The 24,744-nt window shown below is 36.0% G+C and overlaps 1 protein-coding gene across 3 annotated transcripts in view; it reads right to left on the bottom strand.

Annotated features, from left to right (window-relative positions):
* The window catches only part of PDE4D (phosphodiesterase 4D), a 386,722-nt gene that overhangs the window by 278,301 nt on the left and 83,677 nt on the right, over window positions 1-24,744 (bottom strand). Inside the window, exons 1-2 of one of the 3 annotated variants that reach the window (XM_051788285.1) lie at window positions 6,485-7,932; window positions 5,571-5,832 (exon numbers count right to left, since the gene is read on the bottom strand). The exons of the other annotated variants lie outside the window; for them this stretch is intronic. Coding sequence (XP_051644245.1) covers window positions 5,571-5,617 — 47 coding nt within the window. The 5' untranslated portion in view covers window positions 5,618-5,832; window positions 6,485-7,932. Of the gene's footprint in view, window positions 1-5,570; window positions 5,833-6,484; window positions 7,933-24,744 lie in introns of those variants that run through there. 3 annotated transcript variants of the gene reach the window in all.

Here is a 24,744-nt window from a genome sequence, read left to right as displayed (position 1 = left end):
AATTTTTCACATGCAAACATTACAGACAGTCAAAAGACTGCTAAGATTAATAATAAACAAAGGAAGCCTTGTCCTATTTTGAAAACAGTAGAAATTATTTCATTTCTTCCCTGATATTCATCATGCTGAATGCTGGTTAGGTGCTACTGGGAAAATAAGGTATTAGAAATACAAAGGAAAAGGTTTAAGATACCTTGAAATGAAACTCTTTGTTTCAGTCAGTATCTTACTACATCTTACTTCACTCATTCTAACTTGGGAAATAAACTTTGACAACGCCTGAAGGCAAGTTACACCTGTCACTGAGCATAAGAAAACAGAGAATAAGGTGATCCTTCATTTTTAGCAGTACTGTGAAAATCTATTGGCCACAGAGACCAAAATTCTTTGGTCTTAAACAGATTGCTTCTGTTCAAGAAATCTCGATTCTTTTTTTCCCAAATTCAGATTCAAATTCAGATTTCTAAAGGAGGCACTGAGATATTCCTCTACGGCTTTTATGTTAAGTATAAAATATCTGAAAAACTAGTTAAATATGTGTTCAAATGCAGTTAGGAAAGAAGCCTTTCTTCTTTCCCCACTATAAAATACAAGTATTTTTAGAACAGGCAGATGAATAAATACCAGCATGAAACACTGAGGTTAGAAGTGAAGAGTTATGTCATGAGAATGGCATAGCACTGGTCAGACTCAGTTCCCCGTAACTTCGTGAGCTGAGGTGACTCATCATGTCCTAAGAACATAAAGAAAAGCTGATTTTACGTATTAGCATAAAGATCTTCATCTACCATCAGTTTTCTTCACAGTTACACATTCTATTTTTATGAAGTGGGAGAACTTACTTAACAATGGAAAGCCAAACCAAAATTTTGGATGGCTGAAAATCATATAAAGTTCCATAAAATGTAAAAATAAACAATTTAGCATGATTATTTTAGAACACTGACAAAAACAGAAGACAGGACCTTATTAATAATTGCATTAATTCAGGAATTTACTAACCACAGAACTATTTAGGTTGGAAAAGACCTCCAAGATCATTGAGTCCAGCCTTTGACTGAACACCACCTTGTCAACTAGACCACAGCACTAAGTGCCATGTCCAGTGATTTTCTGAACATCTCCTGGGATAGTGATGTGCCCACCACTTCACTGGGCAGTCCTTTCCAATACTTTCAGTGAAGAAAAACCCTTTCACTGAAGAAATTCTTCCTGTACTTCCCCTGGCACATCTTGAGGCCATTCCCTCTTGTTGCCAGGAAGAAGAGACCAACACCATCTGGTTACAACTTCCTTTCAGATAACTGTAGAGAGTGATAAGGTCTCCTCTGAGTTTTCTTTCGTCCAAGCTAAACAACCCCAGCTCCCTCTGCTCTGTAGCCCTTCTCTGGACTCACTCCAGCACCTCAATGTCCTTCTTGTACTAAGAGGCCCAAAACTGGACACAGGATTCGAGGTGGGGCCTCACCAGAGCCAAGTGTAGGCACTTCCCTGGCCTACTTTTGCTGATACACGCCAGGATGCCATTGGCTTTCTTGGCCAGCTGGGCACACTACTGCCTCATGTTCAACCACTGTGGACCAGCACCTCTAGGTCTTTTTCTGCCAGGCAGCTTTCCCGCCACTCTGTTCCCAGCCTATGTCACTACCTCAGGTTGTTGTGACCCAAGTGCAGAACTCAGCACTTGGCCTTGTTGAACCTTGTACTGTTGGCCTTGGCCCATCAATTCAGTCTGTCCAGACCTTCTGCAGAGCCTTCCTGACCTCCAGCTGAAGACCGGGTAGATAACATCCACAGCCTTTCCCTCATCCACTTAGGCAGGTCACCTGGTCATAGAAGGACATCAGGTGCTCAGGCAGGACCTGCCTTTCCCAAACTCTGCTGGCTGGTTGTCCTGTACAAGCCACGTGATCACATTCAAGATGATCTGTCCCATGACCTTCCTGGGCACCAAGGTCAGGCTGACAGGCCTGTAGTTCCCCAGATCCTCCTTCCAGCCCTTCTTGTGGATAGGTGTCAAATTGGCCAAACTCCAGTCATCTGGGACCTCCCTGGTTAGCCAAGACTGATGGTTAATGATAAATTTCGATACTAAGATGCTCTTGAAAAATTAGTCAGTAATAAAATTAATACGAGGCAAGGAATAACATGTATAACCATGCATTTGCATTGCTTTTCATTAAATATATAGAGCAATAATAGTCAAGTAAATATGGTGGGATTTCAAAGCAACCAAAAAAGGATTATTTTTTTCTTTACTCATTGTCTTGGTAACCAAACTAAATTTCATTCAATCCTAATAGGCCAAAAGTTGGTAGAAAAGGATGAACAGTCATAGGTTACATTTTAGATTCTGAAGTCAATATATTCACCTGTGGATTAATTTCAAATCTTTGCCAGTTTAAAGACAGTTATTCTTGGACATGGGTTTCTCACATCTGTTTTCCTTATGGTAAAGCTAAATGACACATACAGTATTTGCTTATGCAATTAAGCAAGCTAAAATTGAATGCCATGTTTATCTTTATTTGGTTTGTCATCACAAATGCAGATAAAATGTAATGGAAAGGAAAGCTAGGTTACATAACTCAGCAGTAAATGTTTCTAAAATAACTGTCAGTGTGAATGGCAGTAAGCTGTATACTGTTAATACATAATTTATGTTGTATGGTGTGTAATGCAGTAAGTTGTTATAAAATCCCACTCCTCCTACTATCATCACAAATGTGTCTCAGTATTTCTAGGACTAACTTCATCGTCATCCAAGATATCACTTGCCCCACTCACTGCACCCCTTTAATATAATTTGTATTTACTTCTCTACAATCCAAACTCCTTGAAACAATTTCAGAAAAAATACCTCTTTTTTGTCTATTTCAGTTTCAGTTTTATACACCCTTTAGAGTCCGTTCAGATCAAAGTTACCCTTATCTGTCTGATACAGTTGTGCCCCCAGTCATACTGCCTTGAAACATATAGCTGCTTGAAACATACAGTATTTTATAGCTGCTTTTTGCCAGCAGTCAGTTCCTACCTATTGCTAAGGTTACCAGGAGGGTTCAGATACTGGAATTCTCACTACATGTCCAAAAGTATATGGGTTCCTAACCAAATTCTGCTCTCAGGGCCATCATTCTTTCCCTAAATCCATATACAGGGCCTAATGCAAAAGACACATCCACCCCTTGACTACTTACACAACACTAAATCCTGAATATTTGAAATAATACATTATATTTTAAAAAGGTTTATATTTTTATCCCCCCCCCCAACTCTTTCTCCCCATATTCCACGTGAGACAAACAAGAACTGGTACATGAAGGCATACTGCATGTCTCTAAAGTATCTTTAAAAAGCAACATCTCTAAGATACTGAAAATAGTGAGTCCTACTTCTAAAATATTTGTTTCTGTATGTACATAGAGGTTACAAATATCATGATGCATATAAGGCTGGCCACAGAATACCTTTGATGTGTTGCATCAGCATTTTGGAAACATTATTAAAGACAATCAACTAGTATTTCTATTGAATAAACACAAAATTATTTGTGTGCCATGAAAGATATTCTTTATCTTCATTGTCATCCTTTAAAGAACATCTGAAAGTAGAATGAGAGGACATTATATATATATATAAAACTTTTCTTCATGACAATTTGTATTCACAATAGAAAAGGTTGGCATATCTTACAGGCAATGCATGGATTTTTGAAGGTTCTGAATTAAAACAAAAGCAATGACTGGCAGCTTAACACCCTGGCACCTCTAAATGCTCCTTACGGAACTACTGTAGCATGAATAAGCAAATTTGCCAGTTCTCCAAGAGTTGAGATGAACAGCTAGAAACATCTGCATTCTAAATCAAGGTCTGTGATTAGGTAAGCACATACGCAGGCATAGTATGGTTTGCATTCAGTTAAATTGCAAATATAGCACATATCATTATCTTCCTACATCTTCCCAGTAAACACTTCTGCCAGTCTTCCCCAAACAAGGCTTCACATAATGTGACAGACAGCAAGGGGCTGGCAAGGAAAATCAGGTAACCAGCTTTCAGAGAAGATAAACGGAGAACGTCTAGGTTGTCCCAAACCTCTCTCGGCAGACTTCAGGGCTCATGCTTGAAAAATGCTTAGTCAGAAGATGAACCCCAGGGAGTTAAGACATGCATAACATATTTTTTCTAAAAGTTCTTAAAAAGAGAGTTAAGCCATATTCTTAGGAAACAATGGAAGCAGTCCCCCTGACAGGTGTATGGGCACACCTGCAGTGTCCTTTCCAGCACACTCTGATAAGGAAGACTAAATACATCCAAGACCTCACTGTTCATTGCTTAGGGGATATGTTTTTAAGCCGGCCCTCAAGGGATGTTACAGAGCCTGAGACAGTCCTACGGCAAGGTTATAAAAAGTAATTAGGAAAACAAGCAGAGGGGCTGACACCAACTCCCCCTCACGGTCCGGCCCGCCGGGCACGCCCACCCCCCGCGTGACGCGGGGCGCGCGAGCCCCGCCATTGGGCGCTCGGGGCAGTGGCGGCGTTGACGGCAGCGCGGTCACGGCCCGGCTCGGCCCGGCCCCGGCGTGTCCCCGGCGCTCCGGAGAGCGCGGCCGTGCCCGCACCATCCCCGGGGAAAATCCGTCCTCAGGCTGTCCTGCAGATTCTTGACGCGCAGAGCCTGACGCCCACTGAGGGAAAACCTGCTAAACAAACACGCGCCCAACCCCTCAACTTGGATGTTTGTTTTCTTAAAATAGCTTCCATAACTTTTCCTTCTAATATTCTGAAAGACTCAATATTTACTCAAAGGGCAAGTTTCATGAGGGAATATCTTTGCCTTAGTTAAATTAGTCACTGAGCACTAACCAAGACGTTGGTTCCCAACATCAGGAGCAAGGCATGACGCAACAACCACTGGTAGCATTTATATGCAAGTTAACTGCACTGTATTGCAAGGAAAGTAGAAAGGTTTTTTTCAGTCAGGAAGAACTATAGACACCAGTGATTCAAAGAGGAACCAGATGTTTTAATGATGATAAAGGGATTTTAATGCTATATGATTGACTTTCAAGCAATCACATTTGAGAACCTACCATACAAAGGCATTTATTAAAGATTACTGAATGCCCATATGAATGAGCGTTTTTTCCTGTTTTCAGGTCACTTGAAAGTATATATATAAATAAGTTTCAGGACAAACAAAACAATATCATAGGGGGACAATATCTCTGCTATTTCCTTCAAGTCAGGCTAAGAAATAAATGGGGAAAACTGTTCCTTTGATATAGGAAGAAAACACATCTCCCTGCTCAAAATACTGCTACCATATAAGAAAACACGACCATAACAATACAGTTCTTATAACTTGCCTATTTTGTAAAGGCAAAGGAGTGCCAAACTCATATTACTTCATCACTACTATCTCTGTAAGATTTTAATTTTGCTCATACCTCGATTAGCCCTTTTTGACATTAATTTAGGGAAAAACATAGCAGCTGGTATTTGCCACAGTATTTTGCAAAGAAGCATTTTGCGTCTAACAGTCTATAATGTGTATTGATTACTCACCATATCCATGAATGCCTCCTAAAGGGGAAATTATTCACATGCATCATGTTCACAGATCTTCCAACATTAGCGTTTTCCTTGTCAGCCAGATTTATCTGTTATGGTATTCATAGATGCATGCCAGAACAACTGCATGAGCAGTCAACAGCAGGGATTATTGGAAGAATTACTGTAATCCACAAAAATAAAAATTCACAGGATCCAATGAAAGACTTCTCACAGGGTTTTCTAGGTACACGTCCATCCATTTATGCATCATTTGCTATTTTAAAGAAACATTAAATTAATCAGTATACAGAAACTGTTCTGACAATGCCAACAGTTTGCCTTGATAAAAATCCAAGTGCTTTGACTGTGAATTAAAGCATCTTCATGTGCAGCATTTTGGACAGTTGGAAAAGGTTAGTGAAAAGATAGTTTCTTGCCATCTGTGCCAAATCAGTGTTTAGGGAGAGATGTGTAACTTCAGATTGCTTTGCCATGTTCAGAAATGAATATTGCTTTTTCTTCTTTCTTAGACACATATTCATCAGTGATCAATTTAATGCAGTTCTCCTTTCTTACAAGCCCAGGGAACAGGATGATGTTAATAGCCTTGTACAACAACCCCAAACTTCTTTGAATTTAATACTGTGACTTTGTTTCTTTAGCTAAGAAAGAAAGAAGTATGCTTTTTGCACTCCATAGGACAGGACTACAGTTAGATAACAACGAGAGATGTGATCATATTGTGACCAAATTCATTTTTGCTGTCTAACCCCATAATAAGCCTGCATGCTCCCTTTAAGTAAAATGACTAAGCTATCGACTCTCACTGCAGAATCTAGTTCTGTTTTGGTGTTACACTGTATATAAACCCACGTGCATCAATTTGTAGTGGCAAAACGAAAGCAAAGCTATAAGTCTCGTGTTACCTAAGCATTCTTTCTCTGCTGTCCTTTTTTTTTCCCAATTCAGGTCCTAGACAGTAGTTATCACTCCTTACGGTCTGGTAAGTATCCTCGGAAAGATTCTTAAGCCCAGGCTACAGAGACGGCGTCTATTTTGAAGCAAATTCAGAGTCAACAGGCTCTCTCTTCCTTCTCCCGGACGAGAATTTCCGGCCTCCCCTCGGGCTCCTGGTCTCCCCGCCCAGCAGCAGCAGCGGCAGCCCCGGACAGTGTCGGGCTGCGTGGCACTGGCCCTGCAGTAGACTGGGCTCGGCTGCGGAGAGGGCTCTCTGCCTGGCAGAAGCTGTGCTGGCGTCAAGGGGGCCCTCTAGGTGGGTTCTCCCGGCACCGCGCATTCTGCCCTGCCGCTCCCGCCCGCCCGGGATGGAGGGGAAAGACGGGGCACTGGAGAAAAAGACGCGGGAGAGCCTTCCTTAGAACGGCCTGTGCCTCCCGGGGAACAAAGCACTGATGATTTTGCATGGAAATGCAAAAATCTGCAGGAAAAGAGGCGCGCAGAAGCAGAATTCACCTTGTGGGTCTCTACCGAAATGTAAAACAAGCTTTTATACTTCAGTATGTCCGGGTATACATTGTTCACTTGCCGTCGTTTTTAAATAGTTTAGGCTGTACTAAGACTTCTTAAACTTCCAAAGACCCCTTGTCCTTTTGGGCAGGAAATCCTGGATTATGGAAGCCAGCTGCAACTTCTATGACATTAAAACGTGTAATAAGACTTTGTATTTGATTAGGGTGTGGGTGAACTTGGGAGTCACATGATAAACTACTGAATGTCACATTTATATAGATGCTTTTTCCTTAAGCTCAGTTCTGCTGTTCGTCACAACTCTACAATACCCCAAATGAGCCCTAGTAGACTTGCTTCCACTCTGAAAGAAAAATAAAATATTAAAGTACTTGAATGTCAAGTGTATTGACAGTGAAACGGCATTTATTTCAATCACGTAATAAAAAGGGAGCATTTGTATATTACTGTACTTTGAAGATTTGAAGCACAAAAGTAGAACAGATTCCAAAATTTAAAGGGGATCTAGCATCATTTATGTTCTACTAATCTACACAGATGGGGTTTTCTTTTTTTGGTGTTTAAATACAACCATGATAGAGACCAGACTCTGAGAGTTACGAATAATGAGAATGAAAACTAGCATTTTTTGCTAAGATTACAAAACAAAATATATAATCATGTTCAATGAAAGTATATATTCAATGTGACTTTTAAAGGGAACAGGTAAGCCGTTATTACTGTTATGCTATGTTCATGCTGTATGTAAAAAGCATGCCCATTCCACCCCTCCCAATTAGTTTAGGAATTTATACCAGAGACATTTGAAAAGCAAGCAAACAAAAGTCTGAAAGCTGAAAGATCATGTCATTAATCTGAATATGAGAAAACCCACATCTATTCCAGTTGTCTATTGCTTTCTCTAAGCTAGATATGGTTATTATGAAATATTAACTCCACCAAATGCTACACAAACCTGCACCATCATCATTATTTCATATTGCACTTGTCTCACTGCATACTTGCCCAGTCACTAACGGGGCACTGACCTTTTCAACACCAGACTTACGTAATGACTTGTACTATCTTAAGAAAGAACTTCTCGACACTGACCTGTGTCACCTACCACATTTGAAATCTGTGAAAGAATCTATCCTGCATCTGTGTTACAATCTATTTGGTTTTATTTGGTATTAAGTTCAGCACAAACCGTAGCACCCATTGACTCAGCTAATTTCATTCAGAAGCAGAGTTGCAGAAGGAGTGTGGGCGTGTATGAAGTTACTATACAGTATTACAAACCAGTTAAAGGACTCACCAACAGAGTGGAATGCACAATATATGGGCTTTCCAGAGCAGGATTAACTTAAAGCTAGAGACTTTAACCAGTAGAGAATTTTTGTTACAATTCCAGTAGAGGTTGACTTCTGAAATTCTTCCTGTTCAAGCCAATAATAATTCACTAATCAGTTCACATTAAAAAAAAAAAAAGGCAACAGATAAAAACTTTTAGTGACATTAACTTTAGTGACATCATGGATTTGGACTGGATAAGCATTTTGGTATATCATCTACCGTTAAGGTAGACCACGTTCTTTAAAAAATTGGTTCAAGTACAATTCCTGTTGGGGGGTGGGGGGGGGGGGGGGAGCAATTGAAAGCAGATTTTAATTTGATTCCTTGGTTACCAGAACACTGCTCAGACCATTAGAATTTGGTCTGTAGGACAGTGCAGTCCATCTTCCCTATTCATGCAGAATCTAGACTAGGCATGAAGAAGCTGGAGGGAGACGACAAAGTCTACAAAAGTGATAATGACTCTTTTCTGAGATGGAGGAATCCTAGATTCCAGTCCTCTCTACAAGGTTTCCTTGAGTATTTTCCACTAAAATTGATTAGGTAATGGACAAAGTATATTTGTAGCAGGAACTAGATTATCTGGAAGCACTTCTCAATTCCAGGTAAGTATTTGCATTGGACTCCTATAGAGTGAGGAGCTATCCTCTTTCTCTCTCTTAATAGTCTTGGGAGTCTTGGATTTTTTACTGCTCAATAAAACATCTAAAGAGGGAGAAGTAAAGACTATGTCCTATAAATCTTGTTTTTAATCAACCCATTAACATTGCAAAATTGTAAAGACCTTTCCATTCTATTCTTTGGGGGAAGGAGAACCTGAGAGAATATTGTTTGCATCTGCATTTCCACATAGTCTTCCTCATACAGCACTCAGCTTTTTAATTATTACTCATATCAGAAAATTCACTTAAGAATTGAATAAGGTCTATGTCTGTTAAACTGATGTCTTCTAGATTATTTTCTTTGCCTCTTCTCATAGATGTAAATGCACTAGCAGACACCAGAGGAAGAGTTTACCTTGTTTCATTTCTGGCCATTATCCTGTATAGAATGGTTTGGGTTGGAAGGACCTTTAAAAGCCCCCTGCAATGAGTAGGGACATCTTCAACTAGATCAGGTTGTTTAGAGCCCTGTCCAACCTGAGTTTTGTTTCCAGGGATGGGGCATCTACCACATCTCTGGAGAACCTGTTGCAGTGTTTCACATTCATTCTAAAACATGTCTTTCTTATGTATCTTAAATATATTTATATATATATATTATATTATAGCAAATATCTTATATTCTGAATCAAATATCTTTTAGTTTAAAACCAGTACCCCTTGTCCTATCAATGCAGACCCTACTAAATGATGATAGCGCTAAGAGCAGTAAGAACTGTTGTTCTACCAGTCTCAGATTTTTAATATGAAACTCAACAAAAACAATGAAAATACATAATAGAAACCATATAGGTTTCTATTCGGAAGCAAACTGCACCAGGGGCATATAGAACTAACATTTGTATGCTAAATTGAGTGCAAGTTTTCTAAAGAGAACAGTTTAACTTACTGCATCTTTTAATTTTTACAAAAATGGGGTAAAAAAAAAGTAGTTGAATCAAATATTTTGTTTACAATATAATAATACATAGGGAAAAACATGTATCCAGGAAGGTAAAGCTAACACTTAAAGCAATGATGAAAAGTCAACTCCTAATATAAGTACACAGAATTTCATCAGTGTTATTGCTAAATAGTAATAATGACCAGTGGTAGATTTTTCAAGACTGTGTAAGATGAGCTGGTGACTCATGACCAGTATATTCTGGACTGGTATAAATAAAAAACCTTATCAAACTTGATAATAGTATTAAACATTTCAAAATGCTCTCTGAGATATGAATGGCTGTGGAGCCTGAAATATGCTATCACTGACAAGGAGTACCCATTGAGATCAACTCCAGTGTATGTAGTATAGGCAAAAAACACATGTTGCCAGCCTAAATTACCTGTGCACACAGGTAATTTCATACTTCAGGAAGAAGGCTAAAATAAAAATTCTTGTTAATAAATAGGAAATATAGAATTTTTGCATGCATTAAAAAAAAAAAAAAAAGATTATCCAAACCAGAAGGAAAGAACTGAAAAATGTTAACAGTCACTTACATGTTAATATGGATTCATCTGCAATATTATGGAAATATAATGTATGGATGTGACAATTCTGCATATTTAGAATTAATTTATATATTTTGATTATTAGGATACCGTTATTGTTTATAAATTCTCTATGAAAACGATATAGATTAAAAGATCAACATGATTAAAGAAGTGGTAGGAAATGAAATAAATTTCAATTTATGATTTAAATTATGGTTTAGAATACTTAAATTATCTTATTAATATTCTCATAAAAACTTCTTAAAGCTCTGAGTTGTAGACTACCTATCAGAATCATTAATGAGCAGATTTCTGTTTTATCTGGAGCTGTTTATTCATCAAAAATATTTCTTGTTACCTCTGAGATGGAGACAGACATACTGTGATTGTTTTGCTTTTAAGAAATGAAAATAAATATTTTCTATGTGAGGATTCGTGAAATTTCTTCAGATAAGTTAATGAATTTTGCAATATATTGTTTTCATGTTAAACAGTCTATATCCTCCAACTTCTTATGAAGTTAGGACCTTTGATATAACTGTTCTGAAAAAAAGCCAAAAAAACCCCAGCAAATAAAAAAACCCCACCTGACCCACATTACTATAATTTCTTTTAAATATCAGAATATGAAGTTGGATATTTGAGAGGTAATGTACACTAATGAATGAAAATCTTTTTTATTTGCCCTAATTTGCCTTGGGTTTGTTGCTTTTAATTTAATTTATGAGCAAAAAAATTCTGCTTGTTTGTAACTTAGTCACCAGTAAATGCATTATGTCAAAACCTTCAGGGCTTGCAAAATCAAATCATTTCAATATTGAGATTATGTCAAAAAAGGGTTAGCAATTATGAAAGTTATATAAGTAGTCACTGAACTTGTCTTTCAGTTGTGGTCAGCCTATGCTCATTGCCATCAATAGACTTTCTATTTTCTTTCATAGTTTTGAAAAGTTTCAGGACGTCAAACACATAAGCCTCACATTCCCTCCTGCTGAACTACTGCAAGATCCTGTAACCTGATTCGTCTCTATAGTGATAGTTTCCTAACACTGAGTCATATTACGAGGGCACTTAATGAATAAAAAGAATAAGTAAAATATTGGAACTCTAGTAGCATTTTACTTAGGAAATAATATTTAACTTCTTATAGTCTTTTTTTGTCTTCTCCTATTACCTCCTTATCTGCTTTTAAAAGTCTCTACTTATACGCATGTTTTCCATTTTAAATAGCATTTCCCTAGTAAGGTTATTAAAAAAATCAGCTATGTGAGTCCACCTACGATTTTTTCTGGAAAATAAGATTGCAGAGAGCAAATTAATTTAGTAAACACATGTGATTTTAACTCATTATCTGTTTGTCTTGATGACCAGTAACTTTAGTCTTCAAAATGTTTTTTGTGTGTTTTGATTTTTGGTTTTTTTTTTTGTTTGGTTGGTTGGTTGGGTTTTTTAAATGAAAAAGGCAGTGGACCTGTGTAGATCACTTTTGGTCCCTTAAAATACAAGTAACATGTTTCCTATTTTTCTGTTCCTGATTTTATAATCTTATTAACAATCCCTACTAAAAGACTGAGATTTCCGGTACCAGTTCTTTCAAAGTTCTTGAACAAAGATAATCCAGTCCCCTTAACATTAAGAGCATTAATGCATGAGATTTGCTTCCGTATCAATTATAGCAATGTAGATTTAAATACCTTTGTTCCTATTATCTATCATGCCTGTACTGATGCTTAAAATAGTTCTCCCAATTAACACGTAAGACAGAGATATTCCTCTATTTCTTGTGCTTCCAAAACCAGCCCTATAGCACAAGTCTATGCTGCTGCTCTTCTTTATTTACACTGTTTTTACAGTTTATGCACCTTCTGTTTTCTGTTGGTTCATTGAATAAAGAAATTGAGGAGATTTATCTTGTCAGAGTATCTAGTCCTTACTATAGTTTACAGTCTTTTTTGCAACACAAGCATGAGTTTAAGTTTCTCATAATACCATAATTCCTGGTACTAATTTTAGGTACCATTCACCCAACACAATTTTTTTGCTCTTTGTAACACCTTCCTTTTCATGTCCAGTATTATTTTCAATTCATCCCCCTAGTCCTATCAGTGAGGGGGATCCCATAGAACTGATTTCTGCAAGCTGACACTGTGGTATTTTCTAATTGCCTTTGACATGTGTCTTTAGAACCAGTTCAACAATCCCAGGAGTCTGCAGGACATGTTTGATGCAAAAACAGTACAATGCTGTCCTCCTACCTTTACACAGATGTACTTACAAATACTTTATTATTTGGCAAGAGGGGAATTATCACAGGAATTACCTTTTGTACAGAAGTACTTTTTTTTTCCTTTTTATCAGATGTGTACAAACCATAAATGTGTAATTGTATATTCCTGTCTGGTAATTTCTGGCATTAAGTAAGTGACGACTTGTATTCTGACAGAAATACATATATCTATGATTTGTATTAGAGTATAAGAACTAAAACTCATAACTGAAAAGACAGTGCAGCCAGCGTCTGCTTCTTCGGTAAAAAATGTTTAAGAATTACCCTTAAGCTTCTCTGTTGTCTCAGTATATAAGGAAACTATGTAAATTCAGTTGCTGAGTGCCCAAGTGAAAGCTAATGCAGGTAATAGTTCTGTTTCCAACCTGCAGATGATAGGGAAAAAAAATAGACTTTTTATAGAATTAAGAGATTCCTGCTGTCCCAGGAATAATATACAGATGTTGCTTTAATATATACTGCTGGATGAAAAATTTGTTATTTGTGCATACATGGCTGGGATGTTGCTATGGACAAGTACTTAGCAGTAGTATAGTATTTTATATTTACGTAGAACTAGAGATGCTTAAGGTAACCAAGAAACATAAAAAATACAAGATCTTTATATCGAATGGTTTACAGTCCTAAAATAGGTAGAAAACTGAGGGAAAATATTATTCATTACATAGACAAGTGGACTAAAACATTCTTAACAGAAGCAGAATAATAAGCTGATTATAAAGTACTTAATGAGATTTATAAGATGAATATGGGCCAATACTCCCTGTGTACAAAGCCATTCTTGGTTTCTTTTTAATTTATTATTTAAAGGGGTACAATAAAGAGCAAGCATGTGACAATCTAAGTAGCAAACCTCTGTGATTTGCAGATTGAAGTACAAATTTGCATGGGATTATAGCAGCTTTTTCTGAAAATTGAAGTCCAAATCTTACTACATTACATCACTAAAAACGCTGAATAAACCCAATGTCATCCATGGTGTTAGCCACTAACAGTGTGACTGTGAACAATCTGAGAAATTCTGAGAAGCCTCCACAATTATTCCTCAAATATACATACAAAAAGTAGAAGTCTTCCCCCACATATACCTCAGCCTTTTAGAAGTATAACACTTAGAAACTGGAGCTTTCAAGAAGCACACAAAACATAAAAATACACCTTCTTTTTCCTATATGCTTCCAAAGTTTTTGAAGAAAAACTCCTAAACTCAGTATCTCTGACACAGGCAACATCTTCAGTTGCTTTAGACAGCCCTACTACAGATTGGTCTCTTTTCAGGCTACTGAAATATTCTTCAGAGAAATCCCTCTGTTTGGCAAATTATTTGAGCCAGATGAGATGGCAGAATGCAATGGAACTCATGCACTTTAATTTAGACATATATTTGATGTCTTTGATAAAACAGTTGCATCTAGGCCTCCATTATCCCTGGAGACTGATAGCAAGGTGTTGCACTGTATCCTATACTTACATGCTAAATTTTAGATCTAGTTAGGGAAAGTGAAAACTTATTTACTCTCTAGCTCTGTTAAAATATTATTGCAAACATAAGTTACCTCCATGACATTAAAACTGAGTAAATTAGATTTTCTTCTGGTATTTGATGACTGAAAACAGGAACCTATTACTGGTACAAAGGCAGACATCTACAGGCCCAGTGAGAAGATTAGGTCTCTAAAGTCAAGCCCTCCAGTTACTAGCTATTAACACTTGGGAAATTTGGAAAGCTGTCATGACATAAATTGGTTTTATGTTGTTCTGCCAACATAACTGGTGAGAAATATGGAAAATTTTTAGCACCATGGAAAGCCAAGGTAGCACCGTTTGAACTATATGCTATGCTTGGGCCATTGTAACCACATTGATTTTGCTATGTATCCAAAACTATATATATTAAACCAGACAATGTCTCAGTAATAACTGTCAAGTAAAATGAGTCTTAAGCTGGCAAGAGGAGGTTTAGGTTAGACATTAGGAAGACATTCTTTACAGAGAGACTAATTGGGCTTTGGAATGGGCTGCCCAGGGAGGTGATCCAGTCACCATACCTGGAGAGACTGGATGTGGCACTTAGTGCCATGGTCTGTTTGAAAAGGTGATGTTAGGTCAAAGATTGGACTCAACCTCAGAGGTCTTTTCCAATGTAGTTGATTCTGTGATTCTATGAAACGCTAGTCTGTGCCCAAGGTATTTATTGTGTGGATTAGGAGATAACTTGTTGTGTAAATGAAATTTAGAATGTTAAGTACAAGACAGAAGTATGATATATGTGACTTAGAACTTCCTTTTGCAATACTAAGCTAAAATTGAAAAAAATGACTGAATGAGTTCTTCAAAAAATACTGCTTTAAGTTGTCAACTAAATTATCAAAATGCAATATGTCATTACAAATGAAACCTGATGCCAGCATCTGACTATCTTATATCTTCTTACAGTGTTTTTTCAGGTACTAATTTTAAACATGTTCCAATACTGGACTAAATAGAAAAATGTTACTGTATTCTTTTCTATTATTTATTGTTATAATTCACTGTCACTTCATCCAGAAGACTCCCATTCTCTATAAAATATTCCATGGAGGAAAGAATGCATGAATTTCATATCTTTCATTTGACAGGGGTCAAACAGAAATCTTTTATATTTTATAGATTATTGTTATGGCAAACACAAGTTTACAAGTTTACAAGTTATAAGAAACCTCAGAAAATGTCTAACTTTCTGAAGTGATGTTGAGTTGTAAAAATATTTGGAAAAACAGTTTAAGACAATGTTTAAACTCTAAAAGTAAAACTTAATCTAACTGACAAATTTACATTTGGGGGTTTATTTCTGTTGTTTGATCACTTTAAAGGGTATGATGCAACACACTCCTTTTTAGAAATGAATATGAGTTTTGGGTTTTCAAAATAAAAATTGAAGGGCAAACCAATGTTTTTCAAAATCAAGAGAATAACAGAATTACCTAAATTAAAATTTGAACATCTGAAATTGCCCTCTAGAAGCCTGAACATAGAGCAGCTCCACTGAATGAATGGGAATTTGGAAAGCTCAGTACTTGAAAAATCAGGCTCATTCACTATGCTCGTAACACTGAAACCCAGATTTTATTTTTTATTTTTTTTAAATTGGGACATGCCAAATTAAATTAGTGCAGAAATCATTCCCAACATAAGCCAGTTGCTATTTCAAGAATTATGTAGCTGTTGTAGATTACATCTGGGCAAAAACCATGACATCTGTATGGAAGAGAACGCTAACTAAATCCAAGATCACCTGGTCCTCCTCCCAGTCTAGTCCTTAGAAAGCAGTAGTCAGAAATGAATATGAAACTCCCAGTTCCATTATTTGAGCAGTAAGTACCCATTTTTGTTTATTCTTTAGAAAGCTCATAACTGAATCTATTTTTTATTATTTCTTATACAAAATAAATATTTGAAAGCTTCTGAAAACCTGAAAACATCTGTAGGTACATGATCAATTAAGTTCATAGGAAATTTTCAAACATATTTTGCAATTTTGTAGCAATAACTATTTGCAGTAAGTAGTCAGTCATGCAGTTATAGCATAAATGTATAGCATAAAATGCACATTTATCACAGCTGTCAAGAAGTAAAGTTATGTTTATTAGTTGAAGCAAAGAAGTTCTAAACTGAGAGCTGGTAGTAGACCCAAGTGGAATTTTTGGTGTTAAATCAAGTGGCATGTAGGTTTTCTATAGTTAATCCAGGATGTTTACAATTTAAGTTGCAGCCACTGGTGCAACTCATCTTGACACAAAAGCATGTTTCAGATAACTTTACAAAAATGTATTAAAAGGTAGCAGGCAGAAATTGAAATTGATTGAAGCATCATTTCATAATGTTTCCACTGGTTGAAATATTCTTACACATTCTATTCTGGGATGTTTCATAGGCAACAGTATATAAATGTCTTCTACAGATAAAGAATTAATATACTATATAACAAAGCATTATTAAGGTTTTTATAAAAAATTAAGCATAAGCTCTGCAAAAAAAGATGACAGAAAGTGTCAATATAAAGTTTTTAACTTTAGTATTGTGCAATACCTGATCTGTGCCACACAAAGAAATCCCTCCCAGAGAAAGTATTTTTGGTCTTAGTTAGATCTATCTTACATAATTTTTCAAAGATTAATTTTTTTTAAAAAAGTGTTCTAAGTATGTAAACATAGCCATGACTGCCAAATATAATTAATCTAGTTAATATAATACACAAACAATGCATGTAGTACTGCTCAATGAGTTTGAGAGCCAGTTGCCATTAGCCAGTAGAGTGTGCTATTTTTAGACCATGGCATGCCTTCTGGAAGGCATTTCATGACCCTTCATGAATTTTCTAATGATTCTATATTTAATGTGAAAAGCTGGACAAATATCTTTGAATATGATAGGAATCAGTGCTTAAAAAATATTTCACTAATAACTAAAGCCTTAATATACAAGCATCAGTATTTTCATGTGAAAAAAATTATTACTGAAAATATTTTTAAACTATCAGCTCTGAATGCATTTCTTAACACAGTTGAAGACTGAGTAGAATAGCAATTCTTTATTTTCAAAAAGTAGTCAAGGAACTGGGATCTCACGTGTATACAAGGAAGATCCTCTAACAGGTAGTGGTTTGTTTTACCCATGCAGTTAATACTACACACCTCAAATTAATTTCAGGTTGAAGACTCATTTGATAAAATATATTTGAGTTTGGACAGGGAAGTTTTATGGAAGCAGGCTTCTTCATCTGTTCTAAATTTATTATGATGTTTGAAATATGTCATACTATTATATTGACCCAGATGAAGTAGATAGACCCTCTTTTTATATTAGTGAAAAGACAGCTGCTGTAAGATACAGTAAGCCTTGAACACTGATGTTTTATCTATGAAGTTAGTGGCAGTATTAAAATCAAATGGTATTCAAACACATCTAAAATAATAATCATGCAAATATTCATGATAAAATATATCAATACATAGGATTTTTAAAAAGTGTAAAAATGTAAACAAACCTCATAAAATTTGAGGCATGTTTTTAAGCAAGGCTTAAGAATATCCTCTTGCTCATGTGCATCTTAGCTGAATCTACAGCTCAATCAGGTGACGGAGACTCTATTTTTTACATTCATTTTTCTAGGAAAGATACTTTTTCCATAGGATCCTGTAATTTTTTTTCATTGTTCATGAAAAGTCTTTTTATCATAAAATCCAATTTAATTCATGCATGAAGGCAAGAAAAATATAATTACAGATTTTGAGGACAAAATTATTTGCTTTTCATATAAGAACAACATTTCCTCCTCTCTCCAGCACTAAATCTTTATATCTTTACTTATAAACTCTCAAAAGTTCCAGAAAATAGACTCTATCTTTTTGAGTTTTAATTACAGTCATATGATAATTGTTTTGCAAATAAGCAACGTTCCTGTTGAAATCTCATGGCAAGATCTGGAGGACATAGATTAAGCATTTTGTACTTAGTTTGAAGTACATAGTCTATCTGTGTATGTTCACTAAAAATGGTGTAACTTTCAGGTCTGTAGGCAATTTATAGGCACAAAAATAGGCAGAAATTGCTGAAAATACTGCAGTACAATCATGTTCAAAACTATGCCTGGAGCATCTGATAAACAGCTCACAATCATATTGAAAATAAAACTTTTAAATAATGACAAAGTGATATGAAAAGAATGAAAAGCAATTATCTGAAACATTCAGTGTTTACAAAAAATTGTTAATACACAGACTCTAAAAGTAGAAGCCCTTATCCATTCTATGGAAAGGTTCTGGGACAGTTGGACAAAGCATGTCAGTATGCACTGTAATGGTATGCTGCATCTTGTGGCGTATTTTTAAAAATGGAAAATATAAATTGGCTGTCTTTCTTTTGAAGAAAAACAAATTCTTAGGAAGATCAGTCAGTTCTGGTTTGTTGTTGGGTTTTGTTGTTTTGTCTAGGTTTTGTGTGTGTGTGTGGTTTTTTGGTCAGTTTGTTTTTAATGTAGAGAGACAAGCAATGCTTCACTGATCAACATTTGCACTGAGCTGAAGGTCAGGCTGCCAGCATTTCTGCAAGCCCATATATCTGAATTAATAATTGCCTTGCAGATACTGGTGAACTGCAAAATCATTGCAATGCCATTTAGAGTAATGGAGGCATATAACAGCCCAGGTTGGAATGGACCTCAGAAGATCACCTTGTCCAACCTTTCATAGGAAAGAGAGCTTATATTGGATACAAAAATAAAAAGAAAACAAGTAATTATTACCAAAAAAAAAAAATGGAGGAGTTGGGGAAAAAAAAGAATCTTATGTTGTCATTACTGTTGTCTCCTGGAATTGTCAGCTGGATATATAGAGTAGTATGGTTCTTAGATTTTAAAACTGGGAGAAATAACAATATGCAGCAGTTGGTTTGGGGTTTTTTTAAGAAAAAAACCAAATGTCAACAAAGTCTAGCTCAGGAATTTTTTCACCATTCACAGTAAAATGTAATTTAAACTTTTCAGTTGCTTGCTTACTTTTTTTCTTTTTGTTTTGGAGGGTCGTTTTGTTTTGTGGGTCTTTTTAAGAAAGCTAGTCTAAAGTCTTAAAATGTTGGACAGCTTGTTTCACATTTAAGTGATTAATTTTAAATATCTTTATATATCTTCCTAACTTTATAAATAGTGATAGAAGATTGTCACAATTTTCTCTGCCAGGTTAGAAAGAATATAAATATTAAATATTTTAGTGCTGCTTAGTCTCATGTAGTTTTCCTATTACATGGAAATATCCACGTAATTAATATCCAATAATTATTTTAATAATTATCCAATGGTATTCTTCATGGGCAGGGTTTGATTTTGTCCACCAGTGTCTGCTCAAAGCTTTGGTGCAGGTCCTTTGTAGTGTCTTCTGTTCCCTCTAGGCAATACATTTAATCCTGAGCTACAACAACAAGAAAATCTTTGTTTTGTTTGCATTTTTCTGGTTTGTACCTGAAGAAATTTCATCTCTTTTAAAGATTTTTACTAATCAAGATACATTATACCTACATATATTCTAAGTAATTGCATAGTTCAGTAGACATTTATTTTTCATACTATTTTTATGATGTGAAAATATTAAATGCCACCTCTTCTATCTAAATAAACAAACAGTTTATTCATTTAAGTATACTACTTGAATAAACTAGTAGATTTAATGAAGCTGGACAGTAAGTTGCAAAATCAAGAATATATTTCCCTATTATAAAAATAATTATAAAATATTATTAGATTAAAATGTATTATTATGTATTATGTGTAATTCTATATAAGGCATATATCTCTTTTTCAGAACTGTGATGACTGTATGTCAGAGTTCTTAGGTACAGTATAACTTCTGGTCACTTATTAACTTCTTCCTTAACATAATACTTTTTCAGAGTAGTATTAATAAACACTAATCAGCACCAATAACATTTACTACTTTGATAAAATATTTCTTTACCAATTTATTAAGATAATGCATATTCCATGATAGCTTACAGACCCAACAACATCTTTCGCAGATGAACGCATGTGGAAAAATCTTCCTTTAAGTAGCTATGATATATCTGTTTTTAACAGTAATTTTTCAAAATAGTAGTCCAAGAGATTTAATTTTCAATTTACCATCATTTTTAGAAGTGACACTAAAACCCCTTAGGGAAAATTTAAGGCTCATGTCAAGACTCAATAAGTATTTGTATTCTTTGCATAACATTTTACCCAGTCCTTCTTTCAGGAAAACCTTCCTCTTCATAGTCAAAATACAAATTTTAATTAATTATTTTCTCTTTTGTTTCAGTTTCACAGTTATCAGTTTCAAAATTCTACTGTATTCAAACAAGTTAAAGGGACATTCCCAGCATTGAGACTTACTGCAGAGTCATTATATTATCATTTTCAGCAGCACTCTTTTAAGCTTTTGAACTAGTGACTCAGAAAAATCCTGTATCATTAAAAATCTGCCAAGCAGTCCTGCTTAGTTAAGACTTTACACAACATTTTACTAAAATTCCTTAAATGCATCCTTAAACATGTTGAAAACAGTAATTCATACAATACTAACACATAAAATGATAAAATGCTAATTTGTTCTTGAGATTTAATATGTCAGGCTAAGCATTCTGTAAACTTTAAAAAAAGTTTAAAACCAGTCAAATATCAGTGATCTAATTTATCAACAGATGTATAGCATCACCTCTGATTCCAAGAAACTTTGACCACTCTCTACCTGCATAAATGTAATTGTTTTAAATGTTTATGTTTTGTTCTCCTTAGCCTTTCATCATTTGTTGCTGCTTAACTAGAATTGCAACATCTTCAACAGGAAAGATAAACTAAAGAGGCAATTAAGAACAGATACTTATAAAGTTTTTGCTTTAGCTTTTTCCAATTCAGCAGGAAATGGAATAGCAATGAAACTACTATTTCTACAGGTTGTGGGGTGTGGGGTTTTTCTTGGCTTTTTTTTCGTTTGGGGTTGTTTGGGGTCTTTTTACTATAGTCTGCAATACTGTTTCTTGCAACTTTGGAAGATTTTTTTGGCATTGTATCAGTCTGCCAGGATGTCAATGTCATGTTGCCAAAGTTTGAACACAACTACTAGTCTTACATTTGTTTTATGCAGTGGGATTATATAAAAGTGATTTTTTGTACATTGTTTCCTAAATAAACTTGTTTTGGTTCTAAACCTGGGGATGAGACAGACTTACTTGAAATGCCTGGTAACAATAGTAATACTGTTTTCTGAAGCAAAGGCCCCGAGACAACATTTTTTTAATCCAAAACTATACCTAGGGAATGTGTTGTAAAAATTCTGTGAATAAATGTGTCTCTCTGAGATCTTTTACAGTGCAAAGAAGGAGGGAGTAAAATGAACCTGAAATAGTTGATTTATTGGACTATTTGAAAGACTCTCAATTTATGTCCTAAGATATATAGCTTCCAACAGTGCTAACTTATACTGGGATGACTCTGTAGTGCTAAGTATATTTAGTAAATATTTCAGATGCTGTGGGCCGAAAATTTGTTTCTATTTACAGTTACAGATTTCACCACATTTTACTCATTTTGATGACAATCATATTTTTCATAAACTGATATTCCAGATGTAAAATTTCATATGTTTCCAAAGTACTTTTTTGATGATCAGGTGACAGAGGGAATACTGATATAAATCATATATTATTTGAAATATTGTATTTTAATCCTTTTTGTTCAAGAATTCTGTGTCTCTTGTGTCTGTGGGCTATTGCTCACCTTTGTTTGCTGTCATAATAGAAGTAAGAGTCACAAAATATATTAACTTCTGTAATGTCATCGTTGATACTGTCCATAAATAAATTTAATACTGGATTTACAAAGAAAGGGGTAAGTTTTCTTTCCTGTTTGCAAAGAACCAAGTACATTTTTTGCTGTTATTCAAGGTAAAGAAATATTACATGTTCTTAAACTTTTGGGGCAAGTAGAGAGTAAAATAGACTTATTAATGAGAAAGTTGGGAGTTAAATTTGAATTGTTAAGACATTAGTAGGGAAGCTAGGCAAAATGGAAAAAAAACAACTATTAAGAAAATTAAATATAAAACAAAAGGATTTTGACCACAGCTTTTTAAAGTACTAGCTTAACAAAAACTCAAGAGAAACTTGCCCCAAGTGCATTACATAAATTCATTATTAGTTTAGTGTTTTAGATTAAGTGGTCTTCCTTCCATTAGTGTCTGTAATGTTCTTCTGTCTTTATCCTCTGCTGCTTTTGCTATAAAATTATTTTAGCTGGTGCCATTCTTCAGTGAACCTGCTATCCTGCATGCCAGCAAAACAGGTTCCAAGGAAAAACTAATTAAGACTAATTAAAAGCTGCATCATTATACATGTATACAGGGAGCAAGAATGAAAGCCACCTGTCCAGGCACAGAGCTGTCTTTTTTTGATTTTCCTATATCCCGATCGCTAATTAATACATTTATGCTGCATCTTCCTTTCATGGAAGAGTGAAATAGTAGAAATGTTTTTAAATTTATATACAACTAGATGCAGTTATAGTGCACAATCAAGATAGTGTATTGGAAGCCTTGCAGAAGATGTATTTTAGGTGTCAGGGATCCTTACAAGCCGTGGCTGCTCTATTGGGCCTCGTACTTAGGGCTTGAGAAACCCCTGTGTCACTCCTACCACCTGTAGCTGTGTATCTTTGGGAAGGGTCCTCTGTGTGCAGATCAAGGGGTGGAATGTATTCATACTGACTGAGGGGACACTGCGTTTTTAGTAGGAGATCCCACACAGCAGTTACCTGAGCAGGTGCCAACCAGGGCTGTGCTGCAAAAACCCTATGGCCAGGGATATCCTCAGACAGCAAAATGGCAACAGGGGAGCCTGCGGTAGCTCCCTCTTGGTGCCAGTACTATACCACCTGCATGGCGCTGCCATGAGAATGTCCTTTGGGAACAGACTCGTTTTCTTGTAAAGAAATTATATGATAGCTCAAGAACCAGAAGGGAGAGTTTCTCTCCATGGGCAGGATGTGTTCTGCTCTACATAGTTTGCTGTGGGAAAATCCGCTGAGGCTCCATCGGATGCTGCAGGAATGTAGAGTGACCAGCATCTGAAGGGATGCAAGATTTACTTGCTAGCTGTATTCCTCTTCTTCTTCTGTCTTACTAAATATCATATAATTAAAAACATTTGTTATCATAATTATTATATTAAACACTAGTTGTCATGCTTTTTCTGAAAATCTGAACCATCTTTCTGTCCCCTCACTACCCACACTGGCACAGAAGAGAGGGAGACTATTTAGGACCTTAAACCTTGCAGAGTGGCATGACAGAGTGGACATCTCTTTCCTGGGATACGCAGGGTAGCAACAGAACAGGAGCTGGGTGGTCCTACCTTTTACAGAGCCTGTAAAACTGATAAGCAATGTCTTTAGTCTGAAGTAGGAGTACTGCAACACCCTTGAGTCTGAGTCCCCAGAGAAGCTGACAAAGGAGGGCAGTTGTCACCAATGTCTCTGTACTCACACCATACATACGAGGAAATATTGAGAGCATGCTCCTTTGACATATGTGGACCCTGTGCCATGCAGAGGTGGCATCCTTCTGCTGGAAACAGATAGCCTCTACTGTGGCCCTCCTCTGGAGCTGAGGGCTAGGTGTGAGCACAGCTTAGGAAGCATTAAATCATAATAGTCCTGGTGAAAACCGTCTGCTAAACCTTGATCAGACTGTGAGTTAGTGCTATATGTGTTGTGACAACTCGCCCATCAGCTTCCAGATATGCCCACAAAATCTGCTGCTGTTGCCTTGTTGATGGGGCAAACCTTGGTTTTTAGAAAGTTTGCATGTTTAGTTGTTTTGGTAGGCTACTAAGCCTTTCTGAGGAATGTGGTCAGCAGAAGGAAAATGGTGTGTTAAGCAGTATAATTACAGTTAAATTTAGCAGAATTCACCAGAAAGAGGAACTTCTCTATCCAGAGAGCTTTCACACTGCCGAATTTTAAGAAATCTTGGGGGGTTTTTTTGCAAATATTGGAGGTATCGGAAACTTATTTTGTTTGTAACTCTTTGCATAACACTATGGCTAATTCAGAAGAAAACAACAATAACAAAAGCCGTAGGTTTTATAGAAATTCTCCTATAGAAAATGCAAAGAGCTTTCAACTGCAGAGCAGAAAGAAACAGCAGGACACCAGCTGCAGTTTTTTAGTCATTTTAATGCCTATGGAGTTCTGATTTCGTCAAATCTACATCCTTGAAATCATAATCCAGCCTAAGGTGGTGAGAGCAGAAGAGAGGGGGCAAGGACAAAGCCTGTTAATCATTAAAGAATATAAAAGAGGATATTTTGCTTTGACCTCATTCTCTACAAAATGAAAATTGGACCTGCTGCCCTTCAGATGGTGAAATGTTGA

The sequence above is a fragment of the Manacus candei genome, unplaced genomic scaffold (assembly GCF_025592945.1).
Source record: "Manacus candei isolate 608988 ecotype Guabito, Panama unplaced genomic scaffold, ASM2559294v1 h1tg000024l, whole genome shotgun sequence".
In the NCBI taxonomy this organism is placed as follows: Eukaryota; Metazoa; Chordata; class Aves; order Passeriformes; family Pipridae; genus Manacus; species Manacus candei.
This window is presented reverse-complemented; position numbering and strand designations above follow the sequence as displayed.